The 17135-nt window shown below is 38.3% G+C and overlaps 1 protein-coding gene across 2 annotated transcripts in view; it reads right to left on the reverse strand.

The window, feature by feature from the left end:
* LOC111046757 (cleavage and polyadenylation specificity factor subunit 1) overlaps positions 1-17135 on the reverse strand; it is a 77926-nt gene that overhangs the window by 29026 nt on the left and 31765 nt on the right. For both annotated transcript variants that reach the window (XM_039424729.1, XM_039424728.1), the window contains exons 12-15: positions 14445-14651; positions 12030-12148; positions 2506-2601; positions 341-537 (exon numbers count right to left, since the gene is read on the reverse strand). In XM_039424729.1, the coding sequence (XP_039280663.1) occupies positions 341-537; positions 2506-2601; positions 12030-12148; positions 14445-14651 (619 nt within the window). The remainder of the gene's footprint in view (positions 1-340; positions 538-2505; positions 2602-12029; positions 12149-14444; positions 14652-17135) is intronic.

Genomic DNA, 17135 nt, shown 5'->3' on the forward strand with positions numbered 1-17135 from the left:
TGCGACCACCCATTGACAAAAAAGTTGCCAGTTGCGAGTGTGCGACCACCCATTGACAAAAAAGTTGCCAGTTGCGAGTGTGCGACCACGACCACCCATTGACAAAAAAGTTGCCAGTTGCGAGTGTGCGACTACCCATTGACAAAAAAGTTGCCAGTTGCGAGTGTGCGACCACCCATTGACAAAAAAGTTGCCAGTTGCGAGTGTGCGACCACCCATTGACAAAAAAGTTGCCAGTTGCGAGTGTGCGACCACCCATTGACAAAAAAGTTACCAGTCGTGAGTGTGCAACCACCCATTGACAAAAAAGTTGCCAGTTGCTTGTTTGTGTACAGCTCACCTTCGGGCTGTTGCTGAGGCTGGGCAACAGTCGGCGCCGCACCCAGTGAGTCTGTCAGCACCTTGAAGCCAGCGCACACATTCGACACCAAATAGTTGAGCTTCAGATCGGGCAACGAATACATCTCCAGGTGACCGTTGTCACGGGTCAACAGCAGCCAGTAGGTGGGCCGTACTTCCATCAGGAATTTCTGCCACCTGTCATCACAAAACATTTATATCATTCCAAAAAATAAATAAAATTCAATTCAATATGCAATTAAAATGTTTAGCATAGTTATAAATTGTTATGCGTATTGTTTGCGTTACCTTGCATTATGTAACTATTTTGTGAACTTGCTCCTCAGCATGACAAATAATAAAATTAATTGAATTGGAATACGTTTTTGTTTAAAGTAAGGCCGCGAAAAACGGAACGAAGTTTCTGTAATATTAATGAACTAAAACGAAGAGTCGAAGTTGTAATTCAGGACATCAATCCAGATCGACAATGTATGGCGTGAAATTGAATATCGTCTAGATATTTGATGTGCAGCAAAAGGTGATCAAGTGGAATTTGTTGAATTTGTCATGTGTTATAGATATAACTATTTGAAATTGGCTTTTCAATGAATCAATATTTATGGTTATCTATTAATTGTGTAAAAAAAGGCTCTTCATGGTATTGTCTGTGAGCCTTTGTATGTATATGTATATCAATAAATAAATAAATTATTAAAGATTCAAACAAATTAAACGTCAGCCAGCCGAGAAAGCACAATATAAAGTCGTTACGTTCAAAGAATAGTGAAACATTGGTTTGTGTAAATCTAATGTTAGTTCTGATGCATTTTTCAGGCGTTTTTGCAATGGTGGTAGACGAGTCGGCAAGTTTGTTGATTTCAGCTGATCTATATCAGCTGGTTTTTTTATTGGTGTAGGAGCCCTACCTGTGTTGACGTCACCATCAACCACCTGTCATGCACTATGGCTTTGTTTACGAAGGTAGTAAGTCAACACAATTGAGGCCAGCAGTCTTCCCTATCTTCTGCAATGTTAACTTATGTACCTTTTTCTCAGAAACCACACATTTTCTTGGTACACTGTTTCATAGTAACTATGGAGACTGTTGTACTATGGAGACTTTAACCTGTTCATATCACCTTATAGGCCTATCATTTTATAAAAAAAGTTATGATTTTTTAAAGAAAATCCTTAGCTTTGATTTATAGGTTATGATCGTTGATTGAATCAGAAATAACTAGTAGTTCTGTGAACAGTAGACCTCGCGCTCAGTAAGTTACATTGACCTGTTGTTATGTTTTCTCAAAAATTAATAAATAATTTATCAATTTAAAATGTCTAGAAAAAATCCTAAATAAACATAGAGCTTTTTGTTCTATCGTACAGTGACGTGTCGTCTCGGAATGTGAGTGTGAGCCCTGTTATCAGGTCAGGCTGCAACTGTCTACAACATTGATGGAAAGATACATTTTCAAGATGTTCGAAGTTTTTGAACGGGTAGTATTAAAGTCAACTGTCTACTAACGTTGATGGAAAGATACATTTTCAAGATGTTCGATGTTTTTGAACGAGTAGTATTATAGTCCACTAGACAGCTGATTTATGATGAATAATTCTGTACTCTAATATTGGCGTATGAAGGAGGCTCCTTTTTCTTTTTATACTATCCTTGAAATGCAAAATTTCCAAAACCTTGTATATACGTCGACGCGCAATTTAAAAAGGAACATACCTGTCAAATTTCATGAAAATCTATTACCGCGTTTCGACATAAATGCGCAACATATAAACATTTAAAAATTCAAAATTTGAACATTCAAACATTTAAACATTAAGAGAAATACCAAACCGACGACTTGAATCTTAGACCTCACTTTGCTAATAAAAAGTTATGAGAATAAGCTGTAAAAGTTGAACATTTAATGCCTGTATGACATGTATGTAGTTTTTATTTTTTTCTCATAAAAAACATTGATTAATACATATTTTTATACATAATTACAAAGAGGAAAAAGTCAGGTATCGACTTATACTAAAATCGAGAAATCGATATTTTTATCGTGGAGGAATAGTTACATTGATTTGTGTTAGCTCAAGTTTTATACAATTCAGATTAAACAATTTCTCCTTTCTTTGTAAGAATTTTCTAAAATCTTCACTCACCAGGGTATTTTCTTTTTGACCGGCTTATCAGGCACATTGGACTTCTTACTCGCAGTTTGTTCTCCATAAAGCAGCTCGTCTTCATCATCAACTTCCCTGAAACACAAATTCAATCATTAGAATTATTAGAAAATCAATGGAAAATCATTAGATATTTGAACAGGCTCACTTACATATGTGTGCCTTGTGACCTAGTCACTTGACATTGACAAGTTAGTTCTTGTTCCAAGCCACCGAAATAACATATACAAGATAACATATACATAAGGACTTTACAACTTTGAAGGCACATAAATATTTTAAATAAAAATACTAAGAAATTGTCAAAAACAACAGATTTATTTATAGTTAGAAAGTATCAACTCGTGAGTATGAACCTCTCGGTTTATCAGAGATTGACAATGGTATAACAACCGAAACCGGTCTTTCTAAGTATCAATAAATCTGTGGTTTTTGACAATTTCTTAGTATTTTTACTTAATACGAATAGTTACCACAATATCAACTTCTCAACTACACAAAAAGTGAAAAAAAAACATAAATATTTATTGAAATTACTTACAGAAATGAGAGAGGTGTCACTTTCTTGAAGTCTTGGGTGTTATTTTAGTTCGATGTGACCTTAGAACAGTTATAGAATAGACACGCTGGGAAGTCTAGCCTCTGAAGCCAACATCTACTGCCATATCACCATATCGTGACGTCTGCATCGGATAGAAAACTTTTCTGCAGAGTTTGTTTGCATTTTTTTCTTTCCGATGCTGACGTCACGATATGGTGATATGGCAGTAGATGTTGGCTTCATCGACTTTCAGTATGAATATACAATGGGCCGTGTCTATTCTATAACTGGTCTAAGGATGTGACAGCCGTTGGTAATGCAACATACATCCCACCGATAATCGATTTCTTGCTACACTCGTACCAGCATATCAGGCGTAACTTGTGCAACCGCAGCGATCCGAATGTGATCCGATTTCGGAGGTCATTAAGATTGTCTGGTGGAGGCGGAACATATCCTTATCCTTAATGAATCCCACAGGAAGAAATCCATCGATGTTAAATCCAGTGAGCGAGATGGCCATGCGATTGGCCCTGCATGATCAATCTAGCGAAGTTGAAAGCGAATGTCTAGAAAATCCCAAACTTCTCTGTGGGAATGAGCTGGTGCACCGTCATGCTGAAAGTAAGAGGGCACTTGTTCATCTTGTTCAGCATGACGGTGCACCAGCTTATTTACACGGAAAAGTTCGGAATTTTCTAGACATTCGCTTTCAACTTCGCTGGATTTACCATGCAGGGCCAATTGCATGGCCACCTTGCACACCAGATTTAACACCGATGGTATTCTTCCTGTGGGATTCATTGAGGATAAGGTTTATGTTCCGCCTCAACCAGACAATCTTAATAACCTCCAAAATCGGATCACAATCAGATCGCTGCGGTAGCACAAATTATGCCAGATTATGCTGGTACGAGTGTGGCAAGAAATCGATTATCGGTGGGATGTATGTCGCGCATTACCAACGGCTGTCACATCGAACTAAAATAACACCCAAGCCTTAAACTTGAAGTGTTTTGTAACAAAATGACACCTTTCTCAATTCTGTAGGTAATTTCAATAAATATTTATGTGCTTCCAAAGTGTTAAAGTTTTTTGAAATTGTTCTTTATAGTTGATTAAGGCCCTTTGCACACTGGGCCACCATGGAGCGCTTCCACGGAAGCGCCACCATCAAAATTTGATAGCATTGCACACTACAGCCACCACCACGCAGCCACCGATTGACTCATCACTCCAGTTCACTAGTCAACTCATGATCAGTTGAAGAATGGACGTGGAAGTAGCAGGACTATTGATTGGCATATGTTGAATAATTATAATGAATAATGCTCAAGAAAAGTGGTTATGTAACTTACCAAATTCATTTTGTTCATTTTCTGTGAGGTTATATTTTCCAATGAAAATATTTACCAGTTCCTTCCAAGAATTTTTCTTCCCATCCCGGTTTGCATATAATTTTGAAGACATGTCCCATATAGCTGGTCTGCTTTCAACTTCAAGAATGAACCTTTCTGTATCAAATTGTTCACTATTCATTACGACAACTTCAACAGACAACTGTACTGAACTTGATTTGAATTGAAACTGAACTGGAGATGATTTTCTGGTGGCTGGTAGCTGGTGGCTATAGTGTGCAATGTCAGATAATAAATACTCAATGGTATGACCTGGTGGCGTGACAGTCTGGCGCCACCAAAATCGGCGGCTCAAACCACCACATTCCTTGAAGCTCGGCTGGTGGCTCTAGTGTGCAGTGACAGATAAGAGACAATGCAACCACGTGATGGCGCTTCCGTGGAAGCTCTTCCATGGTGACCCAGTGTGCAAAGGGCCTAAGAGCCACAATAATTAATCGGTGGAGGGTTTTTTTAAACGAAGGCTATGTTATCATGGCATTTATTCACGGTTAACTGGAAGTTCTGTGAACAGTAGACCTCGCGCAGTAATAAACCACAGCCACTTCCACTTCGCTCGGTCAAAGATTAATGCTCAACTCACACTTACGCGACTCGAGTCGAGAAGAGACTGCGACTCAAGTCAAGAAGAGACTGCGACTCAAGTCAAGAAGAGACTGCGACTCAAGTCGAGAAGAGACTGCGACTCAAGTCAAGAAGAGACTGCGACTCAAGTCGAGAAGAGACTGCGACTCAAGTCGAGAAGAGACTGCGACTCTAGTCCCTTCTCGACGCAGCATCTGTTTTCGAATGGTGACACTCAGACCAGTCGATTCTAGTCTCCGCGACCTCACGACTGTGAGACTGAGTCGAGCGTCGACTCGAAATGTTGGTCGAGCCTCGACTTGAGTTGCGTAGTACCGTGCATTTTTAATGAAAGAGAGGTTATGTTTATAACTGTTTCAACTATATGTAACTTACGACAGATGTTGTATTATAATTATTGTATTATAAATAGTTTCATTGTTTGACGATGCTTATTGCTTTTTCTGTAAAGTTTTACGGCAAATAAAATTCTTGATTCTTGAAAGTGTTCTTTTCATTTTAGATAAGATAATAATAATAATAATAATAATAATAATAATAATAATAATAATAATAATAATAATAATAATAATAATAATAATCCCCCTGTGGGTGGGGGGCAATTGAGTCAAACACATGGACTCAGTATCAAGTTGACTAGAATGGCACCCACAGTATCCCCTGCTTGATATCGTAAGAGGCGACTAAAAGGGGACCCTCCTCTTCTTCCAAAGCCCTCATTTCGTTCTTCCTTCATCTTCTTCAACATGCTTTGGATCTGTCTAATCTCTAGAATGACAGTTTTTCCACTGACTTTGCTGTTTGTCATTCTTTCTTATCACTCGCCTTACATCTTTCTCTCTGACCTTCCTTGGCCAAACTCTTGTATTTCAAGCCCTGGCCCTTAAGATTGCTAGTGGACCTGTGGGCTTATTTCAATTTTAATTTTTCTGATTGTAGTGTGGAGTGGAAAAGCTACCAGTTGGGTTTGCGGCCCCCTGGTGGTATAAAAGAGTTGCACCTAGACAAGGAAGTAATAGAACTCGGGAGGTGAGGGGGGATCAGGCTGACCCCCTTCGGACACCTCATGGACAGTCTGGCACGGAGGAAGGTGGACCAAGTGGCACCCCTCTTGTGCAAGGTACCACAAGGCCCCGGACATACAATTTGAGACATGGTAATGGAATAGTTGAACCTGTACCTGTTGGTAATGAATCTGATCAGGGCTTGGAGGAGGTGGTGCCTCCCCCCGCCCAGGTCAGGGTACCGCAGCCAGTGAATAGGCCGAGAAGGATGAAGTGGAGCAGAGATATGAATGTATTTGCTATCCGGGCCTACTATCTGGCTACAAAAGCTGAAACTGATCATACTCAATATAGGGAAAGGCTGTTGCAGTGTTGGCGTGAGCTTCTACCGGAGTCTGAACTCTCAGCCCAGAGAATATCTGATCAAGTTAGAGTGATAATGCGCAGGAAATTTCTCTCAGATGCTGACCTAGCGAACATAAAACAAGAGGTCTTGCAACAATTGAATGGTGAGGAAAATCATGAAAATTTACTTGATGAGGCATTAGTTCTTGAGGATGCAGTACAAGAGAATGCTGATGTGGATACTAACATTGCAGTGAATGCTGAGGAGGTAGTAGCCCCTGTGACTGAGGCACTCGAAATTGATGAAGGTAGAGTTGAGGAGGAATTGCTGAGTAATGTTCATAAGTTAGCAGGAATTGCAATGGAATGTCGAAATCAGCTAAAAAAGATTCCATATAACAGAAAGGCATTCAGTGTTGTTAAGACTGTAGATAGGATACTTGCAAGACATGTTAATGAGATAACTGACATTAGCCAGGTGACACATTGGATCTATTGTGGGGCATTGACTGTGCTACAGGAGCTGAGAATTAAACTGGTACCAAGGGTTAAGAAAAGTAGCTCTTCTGAACAACAGTGCAAGTCAAAGTGGAAAATACGACTTGAAAAGAAGATAAGTGACTTGAGAAAACGTATTGGGATAGTCACAAGCTATTTGCAAAACCCTGGTAGAGCTTCAAACAAACAGAAGACTCAAATAGATGGAATCATTGTGCAGTATGTTGGATTTATTCAGAAAAGCAAGTTGCATGAAACACTGAAGTTGCATATGGACCTGTGGAAACAGAAGCTGGCAGCGTTAGCAAACCGATGTCGAAGGTACACACAAGCTGAGGATAGAGGGCACCAAGCAGCCTCATTCGCAAATAATGAGAGTAAATTCTACAAGAGACTGAATGGAGGTGTTGGAAAAGTAAAGCATCCAAGTGCAGAGGCATTGGAAGACTTCTGGAAGTCTGTTTGGGAAAGGCCAGCTGTGCATGAGGAAGATGCGTACTGGATGAGGCAGGTGGAGAATGAAGCGAGGGAGATACCTGTCATGGCAGAATGTATAATCAGGCCAGAAGATGTTGCTTTGGCAGCAAAGAAAGCACACAACTGGAAGGCACCTGGACCTGATGGAATTCAAAACTATTGGCTCAAAAATTTTTCAAGCCTCCATCCTGTTGTTGCAAAGTGCTTCGATGACCTTCTAAATTCCGAGTCAGAGATTCCAGCAGGATTTGCATCAGGCTTGACCTATATGGTACCTAAGAAAGACGGTGAACTCGGTCCCAAAGATTACAGGCCCATCACCTGCTTGAATAGTGTATACAAGCTTTTGACCTCCATTATCACCACAAAAATTGAGAAGCATATTACAGAGAACTGTATAATTGCCCCAGAACAACTTGGGTGCAAGAAGGGAGCAAAAGGATGTAAGGAGTTGCTAGTTGTTGACTCCTTCATTGCTGGTCAGGCGAGTGCTAAGCAGAGGAATCTATCCATTGCCTGGATAGATTATGCAAAAGCCTTTGACTCCGTCCCACACAGTTGGCTGGTGCATGTTCTCCAACTTTATAAAGTCAGTTCAGGTATTGTCAACTTTTTGAAGCTAGCCATGACCGAGTGGAGTGTCAGGCTGTGTATTGGGGATGGAGTGGATCAATTTCAAACAGGTGCTATCAAGGTTGTCAGAGGAATTTACCAGGGTGACAGTCTGAGCCCTCTCTGGTTCTGCCTGGCCTTAAATCCTCTTAGTTTGTTGCTAAGAAATTCCCCATATGGATATAAGCTCAATGTTTCAAGAGAGCTTACAGTATCACACAGTTTCTATATGGATGACCTGAAACTTTATGCCAAGTCACCAGAGCAGCTTGAGAATTTGCTTCAGCTAGTCACTACTTTCAGCCAGAGTATCAAAATGAAATTAGGATTGGAGAAGTGTGCAGTACTGCATGTGAAGAAAGGTAAAGTAGTAAATACAGCAGAAGGGATGTTGACACTGGAAAATGAAATAGGGCAGTTGCAAATAGGACAGACATACTTGGGACTCCACCAGCATTTGAAAATCTCCCGTGTTGAAGTGTTCAGCCGCTTGGAAATTGAATTTAAGAGAAGACTAAGTAAAGTCATGAAATCTAAATTGCCTTCAAAGCATCTGATTAAGGCAATAAATTCTTGGGTTATTCCATCTCTGACCTACAGTTTTGGTGTTCTGAAGTGGTCTGACACTCGTCTGGAACAAATGGACAGGCTTGTGAGGACTCAAATGACGAAAAACAGGGTGCATCACCCAAGATCATCGATGAGTCGTCTATATATGCCAAGGAAGCTGGGTGGCAGGGGCTTGTCCAGGGTTTCAGATCTGTGTGCAAAACAAGAGAAAAGACTAAGAGAGTATTTCATTTCTGCTAACACAAATCTCCTCAGGGAAGTGTGCCGACTGGATGAAAATTATACTGCACTTAACCTGAGGAATCCTAATGGTCGAGAGCCCTTGACAGTGCATGATTACAAGGCAGAATGGCAACAGAGGGAACTGCATGGGCGCTACTGTAAGCATCTGAACTCTGATCATAATAATCATGACCTTTCAAGCAGGTGGCTGACAGATGGAAGTCTTTTCCCAGAAACAGAAGGCTTTATAATTGCTATGCAGGATCAGGTTGTTGCTACCAATGCCTATAGAAGACATATCATCAGAGATCTGAGCATAAGTGATAAATGCAGGCTTTGTAACGCTGCAGTAGAAAGTATTCAGCACATAGTTTCAGGCTGCTCAATATTGGCACCAAAAGAGTATTTGAGGCGACATAATAATGTTGCAAAAATAGTGCACCTGAAATTGCAGCAGGAATTTGACTTCTTTGAAGAAATGCCCCCATACTATTCTTACTCTCCTCCTGCATTTATTGAGAGAAACCAGATTAAGATCTATTGGGATGTTCAAATGATCACTGACAGGCAAGTCATTCATAACAAGCCTGACATCCTAATGTTGAACATGAATCAAAAAGAAGCCTTGATAATTGATGTAGCCATACCAGCAGATGAAAATTGTCAAAGAACAAGAGGTGAGAAATTGAGGAAGTATCAAGAGCTAGCATTTGAGCTCAAAGATATGTATGGGCTCAATAATGTTAGAATAATCCCAATCGTAATATCTGTGAATGGTCTGGTTCTTAATTCAACAGTGGAGAGCTGTAAGGCTATTGATGTCTCAGAAACTCTGGTAGGGAAAATGCAGAAGTCTGTTCTGCTTGATACAGCTCGCATAGTACGCCAAACGCTCCAACATATTTGGTAAAATACTCCATCAATAATAGAAAATAATGCCAAGAGGTTGCATAAATTTTGCCCCTCTTCGCATAAGCTATCCGCAACTGCGTGAAAAAGAGAATAATAATAATAAAGTGGTTCATCAGGCAATGGCGAAAAGATATGAGTTGATAGCGAGTGAGGTGCCCTATTACAAGTGTAAGCCAGAAATGGTCTTGAATGGTGAAAAGGGAAGACTTCTTTGGGTTTGTTGTATGACAACTGACAGAGCAGTGGAGGCTAACAGGCCAGACATCGTCTTGTTTGACAGAAAGAATAAAGAGGCTTACATAATTGATGTGGCAGTGCCCCTTGATGAGAATCTTGTGAGTACCATTGCCGAAAAGAAAAGAAAATACCAGCCCCTGTCAGTTGAACTGAGAGATATGTATAAATTAAGGAAGGTGGTGATAATCCCTATAGTAGTGTCTGCCAATGGACTGGTCACAAAAGAATGGAGACAAGCAATGGAACAACTGCAGTTGGAGAACTGGCATATGAGAATTATGCAGAAAGCAGCAGTCCTTGGTACAACTAATATTGTACGTAAGTTTCTAAGCCTCTGATCTGGAAAAGAGTGAATGAGTCTCTGCTTTGAATTGCAACTATTTTAGTCTTGAGATCAGAATTGATCTCCGGCTACTTAGTTATTAAGACAAAAAATATTTTTCAATAATAATAATAATAATAATAATAATAATAATAAGAATTACATAAGAATATAATTGATAATAATTATTATAAAATGTGTTGCATGCAAAGTAGTGACGAATTAGATCTTATATTTTGAATAAAGTAAGGTTAGAAAAGGTTGGAGTAGTATGGAACTGAAGTAGTGACAATGAGCAAGAAAGTCGTAAGGTTGAGAGACTGGAGTCGTACGATTTGAGTCGAGGTAGTGTGAGTTGAGCCTAACAGCCTTTTATCTAACCTACACATGGTGTCATAAATTCATGATTTAAATAAGAAAATTGCAAATGTTTAAGCTGATGCTGACTAAGTATTAACATTCAAGAACTGCCTAGAAAAACAAAAATACTAAAAAGCTACAAAGTTCTAATAGTTACTAATAGTTGGCTGGGTGAGAGTGTGAGAACGGCACAGTATGAGAGACTACCAGCATCACACAGCTTCACGAAAAATCTGGTGTGGTACACTCACACAACTTTCCTTGCTCATATTTGAAACTACGATCAGACTTCTGTATATGTGTATATAAAGTACTTTTTCTTTGTGTGAATAATTGTGAAATTCGATGATTTTTTCAGTCGTCATTTTTTTAAAGTCGTCAAAACAGCTGTTCTACAGATGAAATATCTCGACTATGTGTTCTTTTTATGAACTGCGCTACCTACCTACCTCATGCACGAGAAGGAGGTTACTAAGTCCATTTCCCAAGGATGGGGTGGACCCCCCATTGTTTTCCCAGAAAGGAGACTCATGCCAGTTGATAGAGCTGATAAATACAGGGTATGAATTTCAAAAAAATCGCTCAAGTTATTTTTGAGAAAATCGTTAAAAACATGGTTTTTTAGTCATTATCCGCCATTTTTCTCAAGAATATTACGGAGCTCCTGCAATTCTCCCAGAAATGAGACTCATGTCAGTTGATAGGGCTTATGAATAGCTATCCATGTTATGAATTTGAAGAAAATCGCTAGAGCAGTTTTCGAGAAAACCGTGAATAACATGGTTTTTTAGTGATTATCCGCCATTTTTCACAAGAATATTACGGAGCTCCTGCAATTTTCCCAGAAATGAGACTCATGTCAGTTGATAGGACTTATAAATAGCTATCCATGGTATAAATTTGAAGAAAATCGTTTGAGCCGTTTTCGAGAAAACCGTGAAAAACATGGTTCTTATTGTCAGATCCTCATGGTATAAGGACCTTAAGTTTAAAATTTCAAGTCAATCGGTTGATTAGGAATGGAGTTATCGTGTTCAGACATACACACATACACACACACACACACACACACACACACACACACACACACACACACACACACACACACACACACACACACACACACACACAGACCAACACCCAAAAATCATGTTTTTGGACTCAGGGGACCTTGAAACGTATAGAAAACTTGAAATTAGGGTACCTTAATTTTTTTTGGAAAGCAATACTTTCCTTACCTATGGTAATAGGGCAAGGAAAGTAAAAGAACTACTGGGATTATCAGCTTGAGTTAACATTCAAAATTGGATCATAAACTCCTTACACCATGGGAAATCATCTTATAATACGAGACATCTTCTTACGCTACATGTTCACTATGATGATACATTTTACATTACCTTTTAACATGCTCTTGGAGATCAGCTTTGGAGGCCTGGTTGAAGTCGGCATCTGGAATGACTGTGGAGAAGAGTCCACTCACATCTCTGTATACGCACAGAGCTGTAATCGTTGGTTTCTACAACAAACAAAGCAATTAATTGTCTCAGGTTAACATAGACAGATTGAAATCTACAGTAACATAGAGAATTGGTGAGGATAACAAGCTGTTCAGCTGTGTGGAAATCGTCACTCTACTGCTTGTCTGTGTCTTATGATATTATGTGATAAAAATGACCCTCTTATATACTGAATTAACCTTGAAAAATCGAGTTAAAAAAGGTCCTAAAAGAATTAGAAACTCTTGAAGATTTATAGGGGAAACTAAGGATACCTAAGCTGTTATTTTTTGATGTGTTTCTTCGTTTGATTTCCAAATTACAATCACTGTTATTCAACACAAATGTGACACATTCTTATGCAAGATAACATGGTAAGGGCCAGTTGCACGTGCGTCTGTAAAATATGGACATTAAAGCTGATTAACAAATCAGCGTTAGTTTTACGAATTCATTTGTGTTTCACAAAGATCGGTTAGTTTTTTATCCCGATTAAGTTTTTCGGTTAACTAACCAAGATTTTAACGGTTTCACAATCTGGCAACACTGTAATTTAACCGACAGATGTTATTATTCTGAACAAATGCCACAAAATTGAGGTTATGTTAATGAAGCGGTGACTATTCAATAGGCATGCGCCATAAAAATGTTCTGTCTGTCGCTAGTGTCCAGTGCTATCTGCAGACGAACCAGATCGAAAACTAACCTCAAAAATCAGAATATAATTTTGAATGCTAATATCGGCTAAATACACTTCTCTATTTTATTAACGGATGAAATTCATGCATATATTTAGCTCATACTTTGAATTTTATAGCTTTTTTACCAAAAACTAATTGTAAGACAGCTATCAGTTGGTACCTAATCGACGTTAGTTGGATTTAATTCCCCGTGAATGGCTTGTTAAGAATCTTTCACGACGATTAGTTTAACCGGCGTTATTTTTCGATTTTTAACTTTGTGCAACCAAATCTTCTTCGTTTCAACTAATCGCGGTTAAAATGGTGCCAACTAATCAGAATTAAAAACTGTTTACGCCGGTTAGTTTAATAGGCGTTATCACTTGAAATTTCTGTTTTGTGCAACCGAAATGCATCGGTTAGCACTAATCTTGATTAAAGTATAGCATTTAATCGTGATTAAACGTTAACCGACGTACAAAAAACTGGGGGTGAGTCTTGGATAAAGAGATTGATAGATGCTTCATTATTCAATTATAGCATCAAAAGGTTCCACTTGTCCCATTCTCTATTCTGAATTAACCTTGATGCTTCAATACCCAATTATAGCTTTATAGATAGAACCTGATTATAACTTCATAGATCAATGTGCTTCAATTCAATTCAATTCAATCAATTTTATTAGAAAAACATTTTTACATTGTTGGGTCCTGCTAAACCCGTGGGTTTTTCAGCAGGTGCCAGATCAAAAACAAAATTATTCACAACGTAAAATTAAAATTAAGAATAAATAAAATAAAATAGCTTGTCGTGAATCAAGAATAATATATTAGAAATGAAATAAAAGGATTACAATCATAATGAGAAATTATAATAGACATAATAATTAGAATTAAAACAAATAAGGAGTTAATCAAGAACTAAAAGGGGATAAGGAAGGACAAAAGGAGGAAATTATTTTATACAAAATTAATTATTACTAAATTATTAGTCTTTCAGACTGGCGGCTGTGACTTTACAACAGATAAAATAATTAGGAACCAGCAAAATAGGCTAATTGAAAAAAGTTCATCGAACGCAGGCCTATTAGGAATTATTTTTCAAATAATGATAATAAGTAATATTAATTGTTTATTACAGAGTTCTATTATCACTGTATTTTATTCTCATTTTGATTTTACTGAATTGAAATCGAGAGCGAATTGTTTATTACATAGATCATTACATCTGTTTTCGAGTACTCTCATATGTTTGCAGGTAGTTTGTTGAAAAGGAAGGGTAGTATGTAGAACAGAGATCTTTTTCCATAAATATTATTAAATCGGGGAATTTTCTATATTATTGATGACCTGAAATTGTAATGTGCAGGAGAAGCTAAAAATCTATAATGGAAATTATTTTTGAAATATACTGTGTAAAAATTTCTTGGTGTCAGGGTTTTGATAGAAAATTTGTAGGGTTTGAGGGTTGTTCAAATTCAAGTTTAGTGTTAAGGTATTCTAGACGCAATAACTTTAAGGATCCTTAACTGTATTTTCTCTACTCTCAATAATAAGTAATTTGCTGCCCTTTGAAGTGTAACCTGATTATAACTTCATAGATCGATATGCTTAGAAGCAGAATGTTTGAAACTGACCAACGACAGACTACTGGGCCGCATTACGGTGAGCCGACCGACTCCCTTTGTCTCCTTGAAGGTGAGCATGATGAGCTGGCCATCCTCGGTGCTGATCACCACATAGGGGTCGGCAGCTGAAGCGTGCCACAGTCGCGAACCCAGGTCGATCGGGATATGCTGGGTCTGCTCCAGGCCTTGAAGCAGCCGAACACCCATGTGTGACACCTGAAATCACAAATTAATTAAAACAATATGAAAAATTGCAGTACCCTTTATTATTTAAAACTTTTTACCTGCAATCACATTATGATTAGACTAGTGACCCCTGTTATTGAATTATTACTAATATCGGGGCACCGAGCTTCGCTCGTTATTTTCATTTATTGATAAACAGAACACAATTCTCTAAAATGATCGTCTTTATATTTTACAGCTGGTTATACGTCAGCTTATGAATTTCGGGGATGCGATATTTTTATTTTCCACAGAATCACTCGCTCACTTTTTACTATCCACAGACGACAAAAGTCTCAGCGGTTTCAGACAAGGATGAATTATCCTTTTAATGTCGTTCAGCGAGTTTTCCCAAGGATGAGACCCAGTGCAATCGAATTTTTATATTATAAACCTACTATGTTCCAAATTTCGTGAAAATCGTTAGAGCCGTTTTCGAGATCTGTTGAACATAAATAACCAGATATAAAAATCTGGTGTGGTGCACTCACACAACTTTCCTTGCCGTAATGAAAATTGATCAACTGACGCTAGTGTTACCGCGCATCTCAGGTCTACTTTTCTAAGATCTGAGCCAGCTGATGACAGGACAATAGCGCTACAGACACACGGAGTCTGCTATCTCTTCATAGTGAATGATTTAATAGAATCAACAGTTGCCAACAGTTTGCAATTGAATAATATTTTTTTCTCGCATTTCGAGCTTATTTTAATTTCTAGGTGAAAATGCTACTGAACATTAATTGTAGAGATTTTCATGCACAATCTTTTCCACTTGAAATTTTTTGTTTAAATTGTATCTGAAGCCTGATAATTGAGAATCTAAAATCAAACTTTGCATAGATGGTGAAGTGCTCCTGAAATTTTTACAGATATGAGACTTGTGACAGTTGATAGAGCTTATCAATGACTTTTCTAGGTATGAATTTGATCAAAATCGTTGGAGCCGTTTTCAAGAAAATCACGAAAAACCCTGTTTTTGACAACATTTTCGCCATTTTAGCCGCCATCTTGAATTGCATTTGATCGAGAATGTTCGTGTCGGATCCTTATAGTGTAAGGACCTTAAGTTCTAAATTTCAAGTCATTCCGTTAATTGGAAGATGAGATTTCGTGTACACAGACGCACATACACTCATACACACACATACAGACCAATACCCAAAAACCACTTTTTTGGACCCAGGGGACCTTGAAACGTATAGAAATTTAGAAATTGGGGTACCTTAATTTTTTTCGGAAAGCAATACTTTCCTTACCTATGGTAATAGGGCAAGGAAAGTAAAAATAACCAAATAGGATATTAACCAGATGAAATAATGCGTCATGAAGGTCTGTCTGTGTGATAGCCTCAACTGATGTTATGAATGAATGAATGAATGAATGAATGGAAAAACTGTTGTAGTTGCATGCAATGAATTTTTCAGCTGGCTAAATGATAAATAAAAAAATATTTTTATGCACTTTCAATGTTACTTTTATATCCTGAAAAAGGACGAAGGATTGAGTCAATTTTGTTGTCCAACGAAGTTGACCTGTAAAAAGGATCGAAGAATACGTGTTGAAAATTTGAAGCTGATTGATCAATTCTTTCTAAAGTTATAGTAGAACATACGAACAGACGGACAACGACTTTGGCCTTCAGTAAGTCAAAAGTGAGAACTAACGCTCGTTCAATTAACAACAGGGATAACTGCTCCAAGAAAATTCTATGAACGCTACTATACAAAAAAGAGATTGCTTACACACAAAAATTATTATTTGAAATATTTGTAGTTGCAGAGCTGAGGAAGTCATTGTGAATGAAACCAAAATTGTATTTAGCATGTCTTTTCAAATAATTCATGTTCTGTACAGCAGAAACATAAACCATGAAGAACCATTGGTTCTTAGAATGTATTCATACATTAGCGGACTAGCAGTTTATGTTTCTGATACTAAGAGACTAAATAAATTCATTGAGAAGTATGGCTATGAATAAAAGACAGCATAAGAAGATATTTATCCCATGTTATAGATTGTTTATGTTACACACGTTTAAACGTTTAGTTTATTGCACTGCCAAAGAAACAAGGTGCAAAACGATGTGAAGAGTATCGCACAATAAGTCTCATGAGCCACCTGCTGAAAGTCTTTCTCGAAATCATGCATGGCAGAATACACAACCGATGCGAGAACCAAATCTCTCGGAACCAGTTCGGGTTTGTCAAGGCAATGGCAACCAGGGAAACACTTTTTGCTGTCCAGGTCCTTGTCCAGAGATGCAGGGATGTTGACTGTGACGTTTACTGCTGTTTAATTGACTATGCTAAGGCATTTGACCGGGTACAACATGACAAAATTATGGAAATACTAAAGAATACAGGTATTGGTACCAGGGACCTGAATATCATAGGTAGTTTGTACTGGGGTAAGTCCACAAAAAAAGCGAGGAGTGAGGCAGGGATGTGTGCTCTCGCCCCTGCTATTCAACAT

Source organism: Nilaparvata lugens, chromosome 3, assembly GCF_014356525.2.
Source record: "Nilaparvata lugens isolate BPH chromosome 3, ASM1435652v1, whole genome shotgun sequence".
In the NCBI taxonomy this organism is placed as follows: domain Eukaryota; kingdom Metazoa; phylum Arthropoda; class Insecta; order Hemiptera; family Delphacidae; genus Nilaparvata; species Nilaparvata lugens.